The 22,803-nt window shown below is 43.3% G+C and overlaps 1 protein-coding gene and 1 pseudogene across 3 annotated transcripts; both read right to left on the bottom strand.

The window, feature by feature from the left end:
- Positions 1-255: 255 nt before the first annotated feature.
- On the bottom strand, positions 256-15,217 carry pcsk7 (proprotein convertase subtilisin/kexin type 7). 3 transcript variants are annotated; one of them, XM_047335532.1, is made up of 18 exons: positions 15,115-15,217; positions 13,640-13,724; positions 12,907-13,233; positions 12,175-12,417; positions 11,903-12,037; positions 11,648-11,813; positions 11,463-11,553; positions 11,218-11,272; positions 10,877-11,015; positions 10,664-10,764; positions 9,055-9,222; positions 7,249-7,353; positions 6,621-6,723; positions 3,902-4,058; positions 3,588-3,682; positions 3,364-3,466; positions 3,093-3,210; positions 256-1,581 (listed from the first exon to the last, which is right to left on the bottom strand). In XM_047335532.1, exons 2-18 carry the CDS (start codon positions 13,670-13,672, stop codon positions 1,318-1,320), a joined length of 2,403 nt encoding a protein of 800 aa, XP_047191488.1. In that variant the 5' UTR covers positions 13,673-13,724; positions 15,115-15,217; the 3' UTR covers positions 256-1,317. The 3 variants fall into 3 exon arrangements, with proteins under 3 accessions (XP_047191488.1, XP_035478324.2, XP_035478323.2); XM_035622431.2 differs by having other exon boundaries at positions 3,364-3,469; XM_035622430.2 differs by lacking the exon at positions 13,640-13,724 and having other exon boundaries at positions 3,364-3,469; positions 15,115-15,211.
- Positions 15,218-15,952: 735 nt separating this feature from the next.
- Positions 15,953-22,468, bottom strand: LOC118299054 (annotated as a pseudogene).
- Between the last annotated feature and the right edge of the window lie 335 nt (positions 22,469-22,803).

The raw sequence follows: 22,803 nt of genomic DNA on the forward strand, positions 1-22,803 counted from the left end.
ACTTTTGATTGATTCTGGGGAATTTCAGTTTTACCATTTTGGGAAATCAGAAGAATGTCTGTGTGTGTCTCAAGACTTGAAAAAATATAAAACTTCCAGGTAGAATTTTTACAATCGTTTTACAAACGATACACACAAAAACCACTATCCTTATACAACTGTAGTTATTGGCAACGAACCATTAGCTTGTGAGTTTCAGTGATTTCCAAAGTCTAACTGTGTTTAACAAACCATTGCGAACAATCTAAGACGATCTTCCATCAAGTATTTTATTATCATTCATATCACCTGTGACTTGCACAGCAAAACACAGTTGCCAACTCACTCCAAACATTCCCTTACAATAAAAAATTAAACTCTTTAATATTCTTAAAAAACACTTTGTACAAATCATTAAACATAGTTGGTATATATCTGTATAGCAGGCACACATTGTGTATATATATTACAATTTCTAAAAAAAAATACATTCCAAAATTGAAAATACCACTTCAAGTTTTTTCAGTAGTTGGATGATAACCCTCAGATAACCCGATTTAAAAAAAACAAGAAAAAAAACACCTCAGAAAATAAATCCTATTTTTAAAATACAGAAACCTCTTAAAACCTTACATTTAAGGAAACTCTTCCATGGAAGACTTTGCATATTAGAAGCAAACCCACTCAAGTCTCAGCACACATTACCTCAATCCTCTCTCTCTCTCTCACACACACACACACACACACACACACACACACACACAGACACACACACACACACACAGACACACACACAGCAGATTTGTACCTTTCCATAGTGCACATCATGTTTTTCTCTTCATCTTGATTTGAAGACCCCTCAGGGGCGTCCCGTCGACCTGTAGGCTCAGTTCTTCAGTGGGTGCAACCAGTATTCACACTTTAACACATGCAAACATGCAGTGATGCTGTCGATACATATCATTAGGTCCATCTCCACTTTGTGTCAGCCCTTTACTCCAATTGACAGGATTGTTTGTTTTTTTTACTTGAGGACTGGCAAAATATCCTCACTTATTTTTGTGTCCTTGCCAGGACATTTGTCCAAGGAACAAATCTTACAAAACCATCACAGACACACACCCGCACACACAGTCACAGTACAAACAGATTTTCATAGGCCACATTTGGGGAATGCAGAGAAAGACAGGTCAAGTTTATCGTCAGTCCATTCTGTGACGCCCCATCACCACGGTAACTGTTGACAGGAGCCATACAGAAGGGGAGACAGAATCAAAGCCTGAGACACCCCATGGGCACAGACAGTGAGAGGTTTTAGACTCAACGTCTTGCTCAGTGCTACGTCAACAGACGCTCTCCGTTGGAAAGCGGTGCATTGGCCTTGGAGTCCAGCACTGCATGCAACTCCCCCCCAGAGTCCACTTCCTCTTCCTCCTCCCCTGCATCCTCTACTCCTCTTCCCTGGCGCCCCCTCCTGGCCCGGTGACCTCCCCGCCTCTTGCGCAGGCAAAGAAGGCCCCTGAGATCCAGGTGGGCCAGCGAGACCTCCAGCGTGTAGTAGAGGGACCAAAAGAGCGCAAAGCAGCCCAGCAACAGGAGGAACTGAAGGGAAAGAAGCAAAGAGAGCAAGGTGGTCAGCTTCCTTAGCCTCGGACAAAAATAATTTGCATCTAAACTGGTAACATTAATGGTAACATACCATTACATATCAGGATTCTGACTCTTTTAAAAAAATCTATTTCCAGGACCTTTCCGGGGAATTTTCCAGGATTTTTGCTGACAATTCAAGGCAGTAATTGGTCACAAACAGTCATAATATAAAGGTCTTGTATTAACCCCAATTTAGTTCCTCCTATTATAGTGATGCAGAAATGAAGTGCTTCAAACAGCAGACCTTCCCATAGGGTCTGGATTTCAAATGTGAAGCCAATTATAAACATAAACCAAACCTAGAGAAAAGAAGAACTTGAATACAAATATATACAAATAAAATTGAAATTGAAATTGAATAGATCCGTCTGAAAGCCTCAGTTTTGACGACAATGGCTGACCTTAATTGAGAATAAAACCTTTAAATGAAAGTACAAAGATGTCTCGTCCTTCAGTTGGTTAGAAGGTGTCTCAGGGCATCAATCATCTTATCATGTGCAGGACTTGATTGCGCCTTAAGCGACTCTGAGTCTAGACTGGAGTAGATATTATTATTGACTGTCATCAGGTACCATGTACAAAATACATACATTTTAGAGGATTTTAATAAAAAATCACTTTGTCCATTAGCTCGATGCTAACACATAATGGGTATCACCGTTAACAGGCTAATGGAGAGGCCATTTTACCTCACATGTTTACGAGGTGGGTCATGCTAGTGTGTTTGTTTCCTGGTTATTTGGATATTTTTTAATTTAATTCCCAGGGTCTTTCCATGACTGGAAATTTAAAGCATTTCGCTGCAGGGAACATAACCATGTATTTAATCTCACTAAATCCAATGTCACTTTTTAAATTTTATTTATTAAATTCCACGACCTCCCTGGTGGGAACACATGTTGATGTAAAGGTTTATAGAGGGGCTGCAATGGGATGAAAAACAACAATGACCAGTTACTAATAGAGATGTACCGATACCATGTTTCACTTCCCAATACCGAGTCTGATCCCTGGACTGTGCGTATCGCCTGATACTGAGTGCCGATCCGATACCAGTGCATTTAAAAAAACAAAACCCAACCCTAATTTATATAACTTCTGGAAAACGATTATTCCTAGCCGCTCTCAAAACAGTTCTCGTCAGTGACAGTACGGCGCAACTGCAGTTTTTTAGAGTGGTAAAGAAGAAGTGATCAGTAGCAATTTCACTTGCTTGAAAGTTTTATCCATGTGAAATTACCTAATAAGACGTGGTGTCGGAACGGTATATACATTCACGCACTCACCGAAGCCTGATCTGCATTTTTTCCGCAGTATCGGAGGCAGTATTTCCGATACTGGTATCGGCACATCTGTAGTCACCAACATGCCGACACAATTTGACTATACTAAAGAGGAAAGGACACAACACACAAGGCATCGACATGGTGAAGGTGTGTTCGGGTGTGTGCTGTCCAGTTTACCCTGAGGTTGTTGGAGGTGAAGGGGCTGACGATCTCTGGAGGGATGTCCAGGCCTGGAGGGCAGGGCAGAGAGAAGCTGCCGTCTAGAAACTCGCCACTCATGGCCTCCTCCACCAGCCTGCCGATCGGTGCACAACCAATCAGCATTCAGTTTACAAGTATTTGTGTCAATAAAGTACCAGAAACTAAGATGAAATTGATTGTTATAGAAACTGGGAATTATTAAAGATTATTTCTAGTGTCCCATAAAAAAAAATTAAGAAAAACGTACTTCTGTCTGTCCTTGACCTCACTGAAGCTCATAGAGGAGCCGTACAGGGTCAACTTGCAAAGCTTCAACAGGCCCACGCCGGCGTACTGCAGAGACGACGGCTCTGCTGCAGGAGCACAGAGAAGAGTGGGCGTGGGCAGGTGAAGTCACAAGGAAGCAACAGAAACCAGAAAGACATAGAAACTTTGCGTTTGTGTGTGCTTGTGTGTGCAGCAGTGTCTTACGGTGGTCAGATATCTTGAGGGTGTACTGGCCTTCTGCTCTCTCCCCCCAACAGCGCACAGTGGAGAAAGTCCAGTCCTGGTAACCTGCAGGGTCTCTGTAGGTACACGCACACACACACACACACAACTTGATTAGACAGCATTCAAAATACTTTTGACAATCTAATATATGAGCACAGTGCATAATGAGCAGTATGATCACTGCTCCCTCCGTAATAATTATTTGCCGATTTCTTTTTATGAGGACGGTAACATTTATATCGCTGCTTCATCATTTCAATCTTTGCTGCGGATATACACGTGTGCCTGTGCACCTGTCAATTGCACGGCGTGCCCCGATGTCTGACGTCATACCGCTGGGGCAGACCAACACAATCTCCACGTTGCCGCGGCAAGGGTGGGTTATCGTCACGGTGATGGCCACGTGTTCCAGCGTCTCCATTCCGGACTGTCTCAGGTCGGCAGCAGAGACTGTGGGAGAGGAGAGAGAGAGCGGCTTAGTCCGTGTGAGTGGATGTGAGTGTTGAGCATTTCTCATTATGAGTCTGCAAACAGAAAAAATAGAAAAACAAACCAATAATAAAATAAAAAACTGTAATGTGCATTAAAGTTGTGAGCATGTACGCATACTGGCATTAGAATATAGCTGTGCAGCCTCACCGAGCCACTGGCATGGCTGTATACTCTTTGAATTAAATCAGAAAAGAAAACTCTTTTGAATGACTCAAAAAGTAACAAACATGTAGCAAAGTAGTAAAAACGATGCCTCTTATTTGATTGATATGATATTGTATTTTTTCTTTATTTTCTTATAAAGTTAATTTAAATTGAATTAGTAATAATATTAGTGGGTAATAAAATGTAAGAACTTGGTTTGTTTCTCTTGATAATCTCCTCTTTCACCTGAACTACATTAAAGCCCCCATAAAGTAATAATGGCAGCTTAATGTGCCAATGTGATAGATATTTCAGTAAGAACATAAAATATTTTCAAAATTCAATTTCAATTTTAAATGAATGCGGTATTCGATGTTTGGCTAAACATCAACTTTTCTCCTGTGATAAGGAGAAAAAAAATCTAATCAAAATTGAAACCAATTCTCTTTAAATTCTTTAAAATCTTCTCCTCTCCACATTCTCTATATGAAAGTGTCAGTCAGTCGGTCACCTTCACGCCCCCCGCCGCAAAGTGTCTAGTCATTTCTTGGCATTTCCTGGGCTTTGACTACTAATGAGCCATAGGGCTCCCTGACCATGTAGGGCTGCATCACATCCTCGGGGCAGGGAGGGACGCCAAGGGGACGTGGGAGCGGCAGTGTAAACAGAGGTGAGGAGAGAAGAGGGTAAGGAGATAGGAGAGGAGGGTGATGCCGCGTGGATGGTGAAGCAGAAAAGAAGGTAAATATGAAGAGAATGTCACACTAGGGACGGAGCTAAAGGTCGACAAGTGCAAACAAAACAAAAAAAATAAGATTTGCTGAAGCAGCTTTTCTAACTCAGTTGCTATGACATGGACAAACTGTGGTGGTGTGTGTGACGAAAGCTGTGATACTTGTGAGTTGACTCCAGAGTTTCATTCAGCTCCTCATTAAAAGTCATATATTCAAAATGACTTCCCAGTTTTGCACTTACAACTTTCACCACCCAAGTCCACAGGCAACAGAGGGGTATATATATCTATGCTCTGAGATGAAAGGATGAAGACTTTTTTGGGACCACAACCATATTAATTTTAAGTTCTGTCACAACTGAGACAGTTTCATGTTACTTGAGCTGTTCACTCTCCTCCACTTTGGAAATCATGTGTAAAAAAAATGCAATGGCAAATAAGGCAATAACATTTGGGTTGGGGACAAATTTAGGTGATTCTATAAACATAAATCCAATGTAACTGAGCATGAACTGTACATCTCCTCCTCCCTCGTGTGTTTTTTCCTTTTTCAGAACAAATTCCAGCTGAATACTGAACAAACTTTTATCTTTAATCACAAACCTTCTCACTCTCTTTTTTACCCTCACTCGAATGCTTCAGCTATAAACTGGCATGAACATCTGTTTTCTGTATGCACACTACAGCGCACGCACGTACGCGCGCACGCACACACGCGCACACACACACGCACACAAGCGCGCACACACGCCTTTTACTCAGAAACTCTCAAACACACTCGTGCAACTGCTGCACCTTTTCATGGGACAGCTTCGCCCACTGTCCCTGAATTAGAAAGACCACGACGTACCATGTGGATCTGACTGGATGTCGTAAGGTCAAAGCCAGTTGCTGCATGCGTGTACACAAACGCACAATAGTGGCAGAAGTGTTCACGTAGCAAGCCAGCAGGAAGCCGAAACCCATAAAAACTAGCTAAGTAATGTGGCAGACAGACCTGAACAATGTCAGTGACTGACAGGGATTTGACCCAGACTTGATTCAACAGAGGTTGAAAGGAGAAAATCTGTATCGTATTATTGTTTCATGTGATTCAATTCCCTCTTTGAAATAAAGCCCAGACTGACTGGCTGGGCTCCTGACTCCCGACTGGGACGTGGCCAAACAAGATACAGATCAACGGTGGAGAGGAAACAAGATGAGGGAGAAGGAAATTAGGTCACCGAGAGCATACGCGAAAAAGTATGTGGGCGAGAGAAAGGAGTGACAAATCAACTAACACAGGCGGTGGGAGAGGATGAGGGAATCGGAGCAGTGAGTTGTGAAAGGTGAACAAAAAGTCCTCAGAGGAGTGAAAAAATGCAGAGACAGATTAGGGAGGAAAAGAAGGGAAAAGGAGGGGGGTAATAGAAAAAAGAAATGGCAGCAATCTGGAAAAATCGCACCCAGCATTTCAATGTGGACGCCAGGAACACACAAATAAAGAGGACTTTACCTAATATGGACAGCGAATCTGACTGAGGAGCAAGCAGGCAGGCAGGCAGGGAGGGAGGGAGGGAGGGAGTCAGCTACGGAGAGCAGCTTGTAAACTCAACAGGCAACTATCCAATACAGAACTGAGAGGAGCGGACGAGGGGAGTTACCTTTCCAGGTACGAATCAGCTCCTCTGGATACTTGGGGATGACCGCTTCCTCTTTGGTTACAGAGCTCTGAAAGGACACGAGGAATGGCACCGACTCCCACACCTGTAAAAACAAAAAACTTAGGTGGTGACTTCTGGCAGAGGTGATTCTAGTATCTGTGGGCGCCCTAGGGCAAAAAAAAACACAGGGGGCCCTGTTCATCACCATTATGTTATAATAATCTGACACCAAAAAAAAAAACACTGTCCTTCTTTTGTTTCTCCTCGCTTCGTGAAGGGAAACTCCACGTCACTTGCAACGGGAGTGGGTAGAGTCCCCCTTAGGGAGGTTAAGTTCTCCTACTGTCATTGCAAACTTTGTGCAATTTTCACTGCTGTAGTTTAAAGTTTGTCAGCCCTCGGGGGCCCGCTATTGACCTGGGGGCTCCAAGCAGTTGCATGCTGGCAAGCGGGGCCTTTGACTTCTGGTATGTGAATTATAAAAGACAACAACTTCCCAGGCATTTATAATTCATCCTTATGATAGCTTGTGGATACAGCTCTAATCGTGTGTGTGTGTGTGTGTGTGTGTGTGTGTGTGTGTGTGTGTGTGTGTGTGTGTGTGTGTGTGTGTACCGTATGTACATACATTGGCAGCATTGACGAGTCTCCACGCGTTGAGCAGACCGAAGCCGTGCTGTTGGCTGTGATGGAAACCAGCGCCGTTCACCCTCCAGTCTGCACTGTTGTCACACTGTCGGAACAGACAGGAGATAACAACCAGCCGTGTTTACTTTTTGTTCATGTGCAGGAATGTAAACTCGCAAACAAGCAAAACAGAAACCATTATATTTATATCATTCTGTTAGGGGCCGTGACCACATTTGGAATAACAGGCAGGATTGGAAACGATGTCGACGTTGAGTCTTAGCTGGGAGCCAAACTCTGGTTCCTTATTGTTCTGACAGTCCCTTGTTTTGATATCTTTGAGGGTTCATACAGTGAGACAAATTATGTTATCTTCTGCATCATTTTGTGAACTGCTGCCATTTGGCTCACACAAGCTTATTACATGACATATCTAGTCCTTTTAAAACTAAACTTTTTTTTCCCCCCGTTATGTTTCACGGACATAAAAGAAGAAAACCGGACAAAATAATCAAGTCCAGATGCATTTTTTCAACAAACAGCAGCACCGACATTGTCATGATTGCCAACTCACAAATCACGACCAGGTTTACAATGTGGAAGTGACTAAAGGAAATATCCGATCAAGTTAAAGAACCCCTCCGGTCACGTTTAAAGTATATATAAATAATCTGCTATGCCTAAAATTCTGTTTGACATTGTTTACCCCCCAAAAAAGTTTTTAAAAACCCCATCTGAAATGGGGATGGAAACCATCGACTCTCTTCCGCTCATTGAGAGATTAAGGGTTTTTAAATTCCTCTGTATGTCTGGAACAATATTGCAAGAATTGACAATAAAGTTGACTTGACTCATTGAGGAATTCTGAGACTATGAATATCCATGATATTCAAATAACACAGTCCCTCGCCCACCACAGCTGCTCTCTAGGTTGACCGGTGGAAGAATGTGTGTAACAAGACGGCTAGCGGCAACATCTGCGAGATTCAGCCACGAACTGCTGATGCTAACGCTAACTGTCGGCTGACATACCTGCCGTCCTCTCGTGGATGCTAACTGCTATTGCTAACACTGATTGCCTGCTGACACACCTGCCGTCCTCTCGTGGATGCTAACTGCTATTGCTAACGCTAACTGTCTGCTGACAAACCTGCTGTCCTCTCGTGGATGCTAACTGCTATTGCTAACACTAATTGCCTGCTGACACCTGCTGTCCTCTCGTGGATGCTAACTGCTATTGCTAACACTAATTGCCTGCTGACACACCTGCGGTCCTCTCGTGGATGCTAACTGCTATTGCTAACACTAATTGCCTGCTGACACACCTGCCGTCCTCTCGTGGATGCCAACTGCTATTGCTAACACTAATTGCCTGCTGACACACCTGCGGTCCTCTCGTGGATGCTAACTGCTATTGCTAACACTAATTGCCTGCTGACACACCTGCGGTCCTCTCGTGTATGCTAACTGCCTCTGCTGCAACAGAACTTTCCGGTGTCTTTGCCTCACATTTGTAATTTCAACAGCGATTGGTTTTCTGTGTTCGCGACGTATCAAATGTAGCTTTCCCGGGATTTGTTTGAATTTCAAATTGCAGAGAAGTCCACAGAAATCTCCTGCTCCAGGAGAGGAATGTGAAAACACCTCTTGACAACATGTGCTCAGATACAAGTCCCTTAGTCAATGTCAGACATTTTAGAGGACAGAAACAGAAGATGAACATTTTTTTGAGTGGAGGGGGACTTTAAGCATTTACACAAGTGTATACAGTTATGACTGATGCATTAGAAAATTCCATCGGAGCTACCTTGGTGGCGGTGAAAGTGATGATGTGCTGGACGTCCCTCCAAGTGAGGCAGGGTCGGACCTGCAGCATGAGGGCCACCATCCCCGCCGCAAGCGGGGCGGCGGCAGACGTGCCGGTGTGGCCTTCGGTGCAGCCCGTCCCCTGTTGCATGGACCAGTCGGACGTCACCTACAGAGACGAACAGATTGGGGATGAAACTTGTGTACAAACAGTTGTAATAATAGCTCCTGGCAAGTAGCCAGAAATAAACTGTACTCAAACGACACTTACATGTGTACATTAACAGATGGGTACATACAAATCCTTCAGAGGGTTTATCTAAAACAAATAATCGAAGTCATGATCACGGTGGTTCCGTGTCATCTTGAAAAAAAAGGATGTTCTTTGGTTCAAGGTTTAACACTAAGAACATGAAGACTGTATACGAGATGGTTCAGCTACAGGAAGATGAAAGGAAGTTCTGAGAAAGAGAAAACCCGTTGTACCATTAAATAAAAGGAATGGGAAATAAAAAACGTCTACACAAAGGGAATGGTAATGCAGCATGGTTTAAAATAGGCATCCTGTCAGATAGTGGTTCCAGAAAAACAGCGGCAGGGGAAGGATTTATAGAGAAGATTAGGTTTATGAGCAGACGTGGAAACGAAAGGTTACATACACTGAGTCAAATGACCGTATGCAAGGCCCACAAACAGAATGTCTTTCCATGTACACACCCCGCTGGTACACGCATTAGCGACAGCTTGTCTGACAGAAGGACCTGAGTGATGTGGGCTGAGGAATTCCCTGCCCTCCATGTGTTTACATGCAGACGACATGTGGGTCTTTTCCAGCAGCTGTTCCTGCCCATGTCGAGGGGTTTTCAACCGACTGTATACAGTGTTGAGCGTGTACTGAAAGGGGCCGGTCACGTCTCACAGGGCAGCCGTTTATGTGGTGACTCATTCTGAACTCATACACATTTGAGTTAACAATGTCCACATGTCTGTGATAAAGAGTTGTAGAGACTTTCAGACAGATTGAAGGAAGTTGAGCATTAAACAATAGAAGAAGAAGAAAAAGACTTTGAGGAAAGGCAGTATTCAATTGCAATTTTTTTCACGGGATTCCCTGCAGTCTTCAGACGCACGCCTGTCTACAAACCAATCAATGTAGAGTACAGGCAGATGCAGCCCATGTAGGTAATGATAACAACAGGACATACGTATGTCCGACAACATTTCTAATGTATCGGCCCCTAGAATAGCCTAAATCAACTGGCAGAAAAGTTTGACATGAACTAAGGGAGACAAATCAGAATTTGAATATAATTCTGCGAAGGCAGCAGCTGTTGGCAGACACAACATGACTTCTACAGACTCAAAAAAACACTAATGGGCAGTGTGTGGTCAGAGCTTGGCCTTGCGAGTACACTGTGGTCGGGTGGTGGATCGGTCTGCTCCAGAGAGAGAGAGACCACTCCTGGCTCATTTCTTCTCCCACAGGCTATGACGTCCCCCGTTCCAAACTGCGTTCCCATGGCGACGCCCACAAAAACAGCAGCAAATAGTGTGTGTGTGTGTGTGTGTGTGTGTGTTTGTGTGTGTGCGTGTGTTCCAGTAAGACGTACAATGCTCCTCAGCTTGTTAACCCCGCTGCTAAAAGTAACAGCCAGCATTGCCGCACACTCCTCAGCATAGAAGGGCATCCTGCCGTTCTCATCGACTGCTCCTGCAACACCCAAACACACACACGCGATTAATATTATTATTTATGTTCACACCCAAAACACAAAATGAGGCACACACACAATCACACACACCTGACAGTCTGTGTGTCTTACCGATTGTGATGGTGTAGATGGAGTTAGCATAGCCGTCGTAGTTGCAGTTGTCGTTGTATTGACCTCCATTGCCACTGGCAACCACGAAGATGCTGCCGAAGCCTCTTCTACCCGCAATCACGCCGTGCTGCAGTGCTGCCTGTGGAGGAGGGGGAAAAAAAGGTTACTTCCATGACATGAGTAAGGAAGATTATAGTTTATACAATCAAGACCCAAAGAAAAGTCAAAAGAGCAAAAACACTGTGCACACAGGTGCTGGTCGACTCTTCAGTTGCTGATTTGTTGCGTCTACTGCCCTCTGCAGGACAAATAGAACAATGCACACACATTCCTCGTCTTACCTTGCCCAGGGGATGAGGTCCGTCCACTGTTCGTCCGTCATCATCTGGACCCCAACTGGAGGAGACAAGAATCTCAATTACAATCCAAGTGACACTTTCACAATATGGTATTATGACACATATTATATATTAAACTGCATTAAACTAAAAAGTACAGATGTAGGAGCTGATATTTTTCTTGTTTACGAAGCTACTTTCCTCAGGGACAAATACCCAATTGAACCAGAGCGAGATGTGTTTATTACCTGCAGCTGTAGATGTCATTGACCTGGTAGTGCTTGTTGAAGGCTATGGCCTCCAGGCTATCAGTCAGCGGGCCATCCAGGACTCTGATACCTGACAAAACATATTTAACGTCACAAGTGCTTCACTCTGAGATCTTTCAAATTTTTTAACAACGGGGTAAAAAATAAAGTATCCCCATCTGTACCTGCCACCTTGCTGCCGTAGGCAACCCCCACGGCACAGTAGCTGTTGTTGGGCACGGCTGCGATCTCTCCGGCACACCGAGTCCCGTGGTGGTTGTCGCTGTGGATGTCGGGGTGAGGCATCGGGTCTGGGTCGTTGGAGTTCAGGTCATAACTGCCCTCTGGGCTCTGAGAGGGACACGACACCATTGTGAGTTAATAGAGTATGTGGTTTATAAAAAAGGTTTTTTATATAAAAGAATAAAATATTAACTTACATAGTTGGGCTGAATGTCCTGGTGCGTGTGCTCGACGCCGTCATCTACCACGACGACCGTGACTCCTCGGCCCGTTATGTCGCGCTCCCACACCCCCGTCAAGTTGATATCCATTCCCTTATTGAGGTTGTTGTGCTGCAAGAACAAGAACAAGAGAAGTAAGGAAAGTGAGTGAATGAATAATGCCTACTGATTTTTTTGTCTGAAAACATTAGACTAGAAAGTGAATGAGGAAGATGATAAAAAAAATAGAGAGTAATCAACATCCTCACCAGGTGCCACTGTTTAGGATATTGGGGATCGTTGAAGGCCACCGATCTCTTGGAGCGGCTGAGCACTCTCTCCTTGGAGTGCCACAGGACGTGGGGGTGGGCTGCCAGGACGTCCCCGGGCTGGACACTTTTCCTCCAGTTACCCCCCACAGATCCCGCACTGGGCTTTCTGGAACACAGCAAGTAGTGGCCCTGCAGCTGTCCAATCTGGCCCTGGTTCTGCAGCCCCGCCTCATCTGCTACCTTGGATGGGAAGATTTGAGGAGTGCAAACAAATATCAGACGAGACTTCAACAGCCCCTGTGGGGATAATGAGTTGCTGAGTTACGCACCCATCAGCATATACAGCTTTGCTTACGTTACAATTCTTGTTTGTACTTTTTGTCTCTGGTCGCTTTTTGTCGTTGTTTATATGTACCTGTACTTGTCTACATCTGTGATGTCATCACTATGTCACACAATAAAAAAATCTGTATTACAATATCAGGGATATATAAAGAAGTTTACTTAAAAAGGACAAAAAGAAGTGTATTTTTTAAAAAAAAATCTGTAAAACAAAAATAGTGCTGTTAGTTACAAGGGAATAATAAACATTTGAGTAAATGTATAAGGAAAATATATATTGTCTGCTTTATTCTGAAAAGGTCCAAACAATGGAATTTGTCCTTGATTTTTGAGAGAAGTCAGACTGAAACCTATTTGAGGAACTAAAAAATGGAAGTGGTACTGTACCCTGTCAGCTATTAAATCCAATAGCAAAGAGCTCTGTTCACCATCGTCTTCTTTTTCTTCTGCAGGGTGCGAGCCAGCGTAGAGCTGGACGGCCCAGGACTGACCTGGACCACATGAACGAGGCGGCCAAGACAAGGGGGGAGGAGAGGAGGAGGAGGAGGAGGAGGAGGAAAGGAAGGGAATCGACGGGACGACAGAGGGCAATAGGGTTACCAGCAACAGGGTGAAGGATGACATAAGAAGCAGGAGGAGAAATTTGGGGAGATAGGATGTTGCCATAGCAACGGGGGGTGACACCAGGCAGGCCCTCCTCATCTGAACAGCAACCTTGGACGTGCGACAGGGAGAGAGAGAGATAGAAATGAAGGCCTTGTTAGTAGTGAGGACAACCTGGGAATGAGAGGCTTGTTGCTTGTCACTGGTGTGCGGCATTCACAGGCCACTTGTTAGATTCACAGTATCACAATAACTGGATGCAAGTTCTGAGGAGCTGTGGCCGCGGCAAATTCGATTCACAGTGGTTGGTCACATCAAACTTCTTTTGCACTTCAAAAGGCTTTAATAAGTGGCTGAATAATGAAAATGGCAAAAAATAATAAAAAATAACAGAACATAAAAAATTAGGAATGCACCGATACCGATACCAGTCTCTGGTCCGATACTGTGCTCATGTACTTGTATTCATAAAACCATTTTGACACTACAGCACCAGATGCCGCTACGGGCAACATACCTTCCTCCAAACAGTTGAGCAGGCAGGCGGCATTAAGCGGTGGAAGAACCAATGTCAGCAATTTGTAGCAAAAACATTGGAAAATCTGTACAAAAAAAAAAAAAAGTTGGCACTGACGATTATAATATTTCATGTGCTACCAGCACCGCAAACTATACAGCACATGAAAGCCAAAGCCGTGACAATGGTATATTTCTTCTGTCAAAGCAGGGGCAAGTACTCATATCAGTACTCGGTATCGACAAGTACTTGTACTTAGTCTGAAAAAAAAGTGTCGTGGTATCGGTGCATCCCTGTTAATAATTGCCTCTGATTTGAAGAGCAACATCAATATCCCTGCGACGGTCATGTTTTGACACGAAACTGGGGGAGGAGGCACAGGCCTGCAGCTGCAGTACACAGCCAGGTTAACCTGTTTGGGTTTCCATGTATCCCGTCACTCCCCAAGCACAATGCTCATCAGATTACAAACAGCACATTGTATATTTATTCACACGCAAACCAACCACACTTGACGAGGAAGACTACCTGGCCACAGGTCTTCAGGTGTGTCAAATAATAGGAGTCAATGTAAGTAAACACAGCTGTATCACAGGTATCCAAAAGGGTCATGTGGTCGGCCGCCGCTGGCCAGTTGGTAAGACTCTTTCAACTAATACTATATTAGCTGGAATTCATTTAGTTATAAACATGACACGTCAACAACGAGACATGAGGTGTCATTTAGGCTGTGTCACCGCTATACAGCGAATATGGAGTTCCATCAGTAAGAGCATACGTTTGTTTGGTGGAAATATTTTCGCTCTGTGGCCAAATATTAACCACATAAATAAAAGTATATATGGTCTCTCTCTCTATATATATATATATATATATATATATAAACATAAATGGAGTTCAACTTTTTCTTATTCAGCCAGATTTAAAACCTTTTTACAGCTTTAAATATTTTGAGAATTCATATTATTATTATTATTTGAGAATAAATATTATTGAATGTATACATGAGAAACAGTTAATGTTAGTTGAAGTGTTATCAACAGTTTGGATATTAACATCACAGCGTCCTTGTCGGTCGGTCGGTCGGTCGGTCGGTGTGTGTGTGTGTGTGTATTTCCTGCCTTTGCTCTGCTTCCGGGTTTGCTAAATGTTAGCTAGCTGCAGATTGCTTAGTTGTTATTAAACAGTTAGCCAGCGGGTAAGTCGGTTAGTGAGGCACTGGAGCACAGCCACGACACAAAAAAATTCATAAATCAGTAATAAACCGAACACGACAGACATAAACAATCTGTGGAGTGGAGCTCGAGCCTCAGCCGACGCGTTGTTGTTGTCGTCACAGCTTGGTAAGTTTAGCGAGTGGTGTCCCGACGCTAACTACTGACGCCGCTGCTCCGACGTGGAACCGGATGTTGCCACTCACTACCCATCAGGGTTTATATGAATCTATATAAAAAGAGAAAAGAGTCATATCTTACTTCTCCGCCGCGTTCCTCTTCTCACCTGTTCTTTGTCAAATTTGTGACTAATGCGCCTGTCATCTCGTTTCTTCTTCTTCTTCTTCTTCTTGAGCTTTATCGGCAGTTGGCAAAAAACGCCCATTACCGCCACCTACTGGGAAGGAGTGTGCGTCTTCTTCTTCTTCTTCTTTTCCATATCTGTATTGTATACCAACCAAAACAGGCCTATACAATCTTTTTACTTAGAAATGTAGTACAGAACTACTGAGCAAATATTTTTTTTTAAAAAGAACATTTGAAAAAGCATACAATCTCAAAGACAACAAAAAATAAAAGAATTTCAAATAATAAAATCAAATATCTTATATCCAATATAGGGATATATCTCTAATGCTTGAGATAGCCGATTGACTGGATATTAAGTTATTTTTTACAATTGACCCCTTAAATGTGAAATTGATTTTAATAAAAGTAAAAAAGATATATATATCTACATTTTTTTTGTTTGTATTTTACATATAATGTCAAGCAGAAGTCATTTCAGGTCACTTTCCTTATACACCTTATTCCTCATTCCTGTATGAAAGATCGTGATTTGTGGACCCTAACCCTAACAAGCCCTAACCCTTAACAACCTCTTTAAACATTGAAAACATTTTCAATGCAATGAAAATGCATTTAGCATTTTCAGCATTACAAAACACTTGTGCAAGAGGAGAACTTACTCATAAATCTTTCTTCCATTTTAAATATACTAAGGCAATAGCTTACGAAAGGCCGTGGTATATGCTCATTATACCACAGTTAATGGGCGTTGTTCGGCTGACGCGAAGCAAAATTGAAGTAATAGACACAGTAAAATGCATTTATTTTTTATTTGGTCAAAAAGCAATATTGTAGCAATATTACAGGAAAATGAGTAGTGGGTATACAGACTGAGCTATTTGGATTCCTCGTGCCTTTTCATCAATAGCAGTCAATCGTGAAAAAGAATTTACTACTTTATTTTTTTATTACAAGAGCTCAATATTGAGGAGACTTCTGGTTCATTACACAGATCAACAGGTTCACAGGTTTTTTGTTTTTCAAATGAATTGAAAAACAAAAAACTAAAATTAAATAAATGACTGTACTAAATAACTCAAATCATGAAAACACAGAGTGAGAGATGAGCTCTTCCTCCTTCACTGAAGAGAGAGAGAGAGAGAGAGAGAGAGAGAGAGAGAGAGAGAGCGGGAGGGAGGGAGGCTGCATAGACTGACTCCAGCTCTCCACTGGCCCCAGTCTCAACCCACGACTCTCTGGACAAGATCCTGCAGCTTCTTCAGGTCTGAGTCCTGCAGCTTGTTTCCCCACAGCTCCAGCTCTTTCAAGTGGGAGGGGTTGGACTTCAGAGCCGAGGCCAGAGAAGAACAGCTGATCTCTGACAACCTGCAGTTATTCAATCTGAAAAAAAAATATAATCATGTGACTTAAGTAGAAAAGTTCCTGCTGGAGATCATTCAGTGTCTGATAATCTGTTCAGGGCTGAAGAATTACAATGTGGAGAATAATATGATGAATGAAGAATAAAACTTCCATGTAAATAAAAATGACGTTGAAATATCAGAATAAATGACTTCTCACTTGTGCATCACTGTGGTTTTGTCCTCACAAATGTTTCTATAAGCAGCCTTGTATGTGTGAACACAGACAACATCTTCGATCAATGTTCTAAATAATCAAAGGATATCCTCTGTCCAGTCTCTGAAAGCACTGTGTTGAGTTTATGAACTAGTTGAACACATTTAGTCAGATGGGCACTACTGACGTTTAAAGACACCAGCACACCTGTGTTATTCATAACGGTGCACAGTGTAAAAATGGTGTCTGACCTCAGAGACTCCAGTCGACAGTGTGGACTCTCCAGAAAACCACACAGCTCCTTCACTCCGGAGTCCTGCAGCTCATTTCCCCTCAGCTCCAGTTGTCTCAGGTGGGAGGGGTTGGACTTCAGAGCTGAGGCCAGAGAAGAACAGCTGATCCCTGACAAACTGCAGCAACTCAACCTGGATAAAGAATAAAACGTGACGTTAGAAAACAAAGTTTCTGCTTGAAACCATTCAGTTGTTTCATCGTCTGTTCAGTGCTGAAGAAAGTTTACAACACAGAGGTTTAGAAAACTGAAACTCCAAACACCTTAAATACTAATGACTGCAGTTTTTCAGTCAGTATCAGATGCACTTTCATGCTCGAACTCACAGATACTGAAAGTTTTTTAATTGTCTGATAACATAATATTAACAAATTATTTGAACATTCTCCGAAAATTTGACTAGAGGCCAGGCAGGAAAAGTTCCTGCAAATGTCCAGGGCAACTTCTGTGGACATTTGTTTTCTCTCATACAGCCCCTCCAGAGAAGTTCAGGACAATATCCGGACTTCAGTGCATGTCTGAAAGCAGCCTTACCGACTGTGCTGTGAAAGATGCTGTGAATAAAGTTTATTATTATTATTACTATCATAACAATGAAGAAGAAAATGTAAACATAATGTCTGACCTCAGAGTCTCCAGTCGACAGTGGGGACTCTTGAGAAAACCACACAGCTCCATCACTCCTGAGTCCTGCAGCCTGTTGTCACTCAGCTGCAGTTCTCTCAGGTGGGAGGGGTTGGACTTCAGAGCTGAGGCCAGAGAAGAACAGCTGATCTTTGACAAACTGCAGAAACTCAACCTGGATAAAGAATAAAACAAAGAATAAAATCATTGATAATCCTAATCAATGAGTTTTTCAAGAGCATGAGTAGAGAGTCTTTGCACGTCTGTTATTGTGGATCATCATAATGTCAACACAACATTCATACACCTATTCATGTCAACAAAGACTCATGACATGCTGCGTTCCTCAGTCCAAACTGTCACTAGAAGATAAATGGACCACAGTCGTAACAATCATGTTCAGATGAGCAGCATTACCAGAAAACTGAGAAATATCTCAGTGGAATAAGTTCAAGGGAAAACGAAAGTGTCTCCACTTCTCTATATCACAAACAATATGACTGGTCGCACCAAAACTGGAAATTCTAAGATTTAACATGTATGTGTACAAATCAAAAACAACAGATCAGTGAACTGACCCCAGAGTCTCCAGTCTACAATGTGGACTCTCCAGTCCAGCAGACAGAACCCTCACTAGTGAATCCTGCATGTTGTTTCCCCTCAGGTCCAGTTCTCTCAGGTGGGAGGGGCTTGACTTCAGAGCTGAGGCCACGACTTCAAAGTGAGTCTCTGAGAGTCCACAGTGAGTAAGTCTGTGAATAGAGAAAATATAAAACCAGACAATCTGTGACAACAAAAAAAACAACTAAAGGCACTGAAATCATGTCATCATTTATTTATCATCTGCTCTTCACATCTATGGTTTTTATTCTGCTGTTTTCTGATCAACAGTCATACTCACCAACACCTGGAAACACACTGAGGAGTATGATCAGTGGAATTATAATTGTTGCTAAACTGAGTGAACTAAACTACTGATCCATAGTTGATTGCTCATGTTAACGATCATGTCTGGACCAATGACTGTGTACAAAGATTGAGTCCCAAAAGTGAAGCCAAAAGATCTGGTTCTCCCCAGCTGCAGTAAAGGTCATTAACCAGTATGTTTAGTTTTAATTAGTTATTAGATCCTATAACAACATGGTGACACATCATAACTGGCAGCTGAGACTGGCTTGTGATTTGTCAGACGGGTGTATCAGTAGGACCTCAATACCACGGCTCCACTGCCCAATCACTACTGCGCTGACTCTGACTCCAAATGATGTCACCAGCGCAAGAGGCCAGCGCCTGTACCTTTGATATTTTGGCTTCAGTTTAGTGCAGTGGGAGTTAGTGGAGACATGTCGTCCATCATTAGTCTGGACTCACCGAGCCTTTCTGCAGTTCCTCACAGCTGGAATCAGTCTCTTTCGTCCCTCCTCTGTTGCGTTGTACTTGTTTAGGTCCAACTCATCCAGAACCTCCTCTGACATCTGCAGCATGTAGGCCAGCGCAGAGCAGTGGATCTCAGAGAGTTTCTTCTCTGATCTGTTCTCTGACTTCAGGAAATCTTGGATCTCCCGATGTACTGAGAGGTCGTTCAATCCCCATCAGGCAGTGGAAGATGTTAATGCTTCTGTCAGGAGACATTTCAGAACTCCTCATCTCCTTCAGGTTGTCGATGACTCTCTGGATGACCCTTGGATTGTTCTCTGTCTCACCCAGCAGGTCTCTTAAGAGTCTCTGGTTGGAGTCCAGACAGAAGCCGTGAAGGAAGCGAACAAACAGATCTAAATGGCCATTTGGACTTTTAAGGGATTTCTCCATGGTTGTCATCAGGAAGGCTTCCAGAGAATTTTTTCCCAGGAAGTCGTTCAATACTTTTGTGTTTCTGTTGGTCCAACAGTGGAACATGTAGACTGCAGCCAGGAACTCCTGAATGCTCAGATGAACAAAGCAGTAGATGGTTTTCTGGAAGATCACACACTCTCTTCTGAAGATCTCTGTGCAAACTCCTGAGTACACCGAGGCCTCTGTGACATCAAGACCACACCGCTCCAGGTCTTCTTGGTAGAACATGATGTTTCCTGTCTCCAGATGTTCAAATGCCAGCCTCCCCAGCTTCAGGAGAACCTCCCTCTCACGTCCCTTACCATACTTGGTTTTCTTCCTCTTTGTCTGAACCAGCAGGAAGTGTGAGTACAGGTCAGTCAGGGTCTTGGGCAGCTCTTCTCTCTGGTCTGTGGTCAACATGTGCTCCAAAACTGTAGCACTGATCCAGCAGAAGACTGGGATTAGACACATGATGTGGAGGCTCCTGGATGTCTTCACGTGTGAGATGATTCTGCAGGACAGCTCTTCATCACTGAACCTTCTCCTGAAGTACTCCTCCTTCTGGGCATCGGTGAAGCCTCGTACTTCTGTTACCCTGTCAACACAAGTCGGAGGGATCTGATTGGCCGCTGCAGGTCGGGAGGTTATCCAGACTAGAGCAGAGGGAAGCAGATTCCCCTGGATGAGGTTCGTCAGCAGCACATTGACTGATGACCTCTGTGTGACATCAGACACAACCTCCCTGTGGTTGAAATCCAGAGAAAGTCTGCTTTCATCCAGGCCGTCAAAGATGAACAACAGTCTACAGACAGCGAGCTTCTCCGCTGTGACCTTCTGTAATGTTGGATGGAAAACATGGAGCAACGTGAGAAGACTGTGCTGCTCGTCCTTGATCAGGTTCAGCTCCCTGAACGAAAGCAAAACCAGCAGATTGACGTCTTGGTTTTCCAAACCCTCCGCCCAGTCCAGAGTGAACTTCTGCACCGAGAAGGTTTTTCCAACGCCAGCGACGCCGTTAGTAAGGACGACTCTGAAGCGTTTCTGCTGGTCAGGTACAGCTTTAAAGATGTCGTGGCACTTGATTGGAGTTTCATGGAGGGACTTCTTCTTGGAAGTTGCCTCAAGCTGCATCACCTCATGTTGGGTATTGACCTCTTCACTTTGTCCCTCTGTGATGTAGAGCTCAGTGAAGATCCTGTTGAGGAGGATCTCACTTCCTCTCTCATCACTTCCTTCAGTCACACGTTCACATCTCCTCCTCAGACGGATCTTATGTTCATCTAAAACCTCCTGCAGACCACTATCTGTTGAAAGACAAGAACCAGAGTCAAACTAAAGACAGAGAATCTGTTGATCACTTTCATTAGCTATATCTAACTATAAACGGAGACATTGTCTTTCTTTTCTAGAATTTCTAGTCAACCGCTCATACGATTGACTTAAAACTTGGCGGGTGTTTGTCTGAGAACCCCAGGTGTTGACTGTGAAGGTATTTTGGATGAACAAATCGAAATAAAATCCAAAACACAAACTATAAATAATCTAAATCCATTAAAGCAAAACAATCAGCCCTGACATAGTTTGAACTGGAACTTTATAAAAAAATTTGGCAAAACAAATAATAATGAATTCAGGGAGTAAGGATTTATTACGACAAGCAAAGGTCTTTTTAATCTTGTGGTATTTACAATCATCTCTAAGTCAATGCTGTACGATTTTCACAAATGTAACCAGCTGACAGAAGTTCAGTCTCACTCTGCAAAGTGCTGCTCTGACCTGCTGTCTGAGCTCCAGGTCCTGTTCTGAATCTTTTTCCACACTGGGGACAGGAGGACTCTCCTGGTGAACCCGACTGGGCCCAGTATGATGTGATGCAGCATCTGCAAAGCCAGTGTCCACAGCTGGTAGAGACTGGATCCTTCAGGACGCCCTGACAGGAAGCACAGCAGGACGGCAGCTTCTCCACAGAAACATGGCTCCTCTTATCTCTGTGGACATGAAGACATTTCTTCACGACACATTACATTAGGGATGTCAAACCCACAACTCACTAGTTGAATGCAAATATCATCTCATCAAATCTTTTCTCACGTTACATGCAGTCATACATTTGCAAGTTGTGTGTAAAAAGTTTCATGGCTTTTCCCATTTTTGTACCTTTGAGATTGCTTTTAGCAATGAAAAGTGCTCTATAAATCAAATTTATTACTATTATTACTATTACCTTTGAAAATGAAAAAAATATTTCAACAGTGCTACTTTTCCTCAATGTTACGTGCAGAAACCCTCTGAGCAGGTTGAATAAAGAACAAATACAATGTGACTTTGACTTTAGAAAAATCCCCAGTAAAGATCCATTTTTGGCAGCTACTAATAAATGTGAAATCCATTTCAACACTGAATCATCTTCAGATCAGTTGACACTAGACACAGTCTCTTACTCAGTCTGTGAGGGTCCAGGTTCATTACTGAAGGCTGGAGGAAGAAGACCTTTGGACCGGTTACTCTTCATCGACACACAATTGGACACTGGAGACTCTGCCCTGTCCTTTTCTTCCTCCGAATCACTCATCTTCTCTGGTCTGACAGGTAAAGCTCGAACACTGCAGACACACAAGCACATTATAATGAACAAAGTTAGTCCTGCAGCTCTGAAGTTAGATGCTTCTCATTTGTTTTACATATTTATGATCAAAACCACGTGTATTTTCTGCCCATCATAAAGACAAAGTTTGACCGAACAGGTCGGACTTTAGATTCACAACACATCTGTGAGAGCACTGAAACCAGGAAGAGACTAAACAGAATAAAATAATCAGTGGTGAGAGTCTCTTTACTTTGAGGCCTCATATTAACTCTCACCCTGCACACATCCTGCTTCTCCTGTGGACAACTGTTCACTCAATGTTTCTCCATGTTTGTCTCCTCTGTCAATTCCCCTCTACGACTGACCCTTGACCTGCCACACTGCATTGTGACAGGCCGACACAGACGCTCCTCACAGGGATCACCTTGGCATTGTCACCATCTTAAATTGCTCACAGCTTTCAACAGACTTGAGTTCATGTCTCACCTCCCTTCTACAGTCCAGAGAGAATAGTGAAGTCAAATTATATCAACTCACGTGCGGCAGTTTCCTGCTTTCCGCCTGTTCTGCTCAGTAAAATGGTAGTCTGACTCCACTGAACACTTTCGTTTTCTGTTGCTCCTCCCCCCCCCTACAAGAAACCGTGTGGCTGTGTCACAAGGTACAAGGATATGTTTGCCAATTTACCCAAGACTCATGGGAGATGTCGTTTTCTGAACACTGACAAGAAAAAGTATAGTTTCATCTTAAATAAAAATAGGTGTTG

This window comes from Scophthalmus maximus, chromosome 11, assembly GCF_022379125.1.
Source record: "Scophthalmus maximus strain ysfricsl-2021 chromosome 11, ASM2237912v1, whole genome shotgun sequence".
In the NCBI taxonomy this organism is placed as follows: Eukaryota; Metazoa; Chordata; class Actinopteri; order Pleuronectiformes; family Scophthalmidae; genus Scophthalmus; species Scophthalmus maximus.

What these genes read in the sequence shown, in the direction of transcription:
- pcsk7 (XM_035622431.2), bottom strand. Translation starts at nt 13,672, where the DNA reads ATGCCGCCTGCCTGCTCAACTGTTTGGAGGAAG. An exon ending in CTACGGCAGCAAGGTGGCAG is followed by an intron (nt 11,554 to 11,647) that starts GTACAGATGGGG and finishes ATGTTTTGTCAG; the next exon opens with GTATCAGAGTCCTGGATGGC. An exon ending in TCACTTTCACCGCCACCAAG is followed by an intron (nt 7,354 to 9,054) that starts GTAGCTCCGATG and finishes CTGTTCCGACAG; the next exon opens with TGTGACAACAGTGCAGACTG.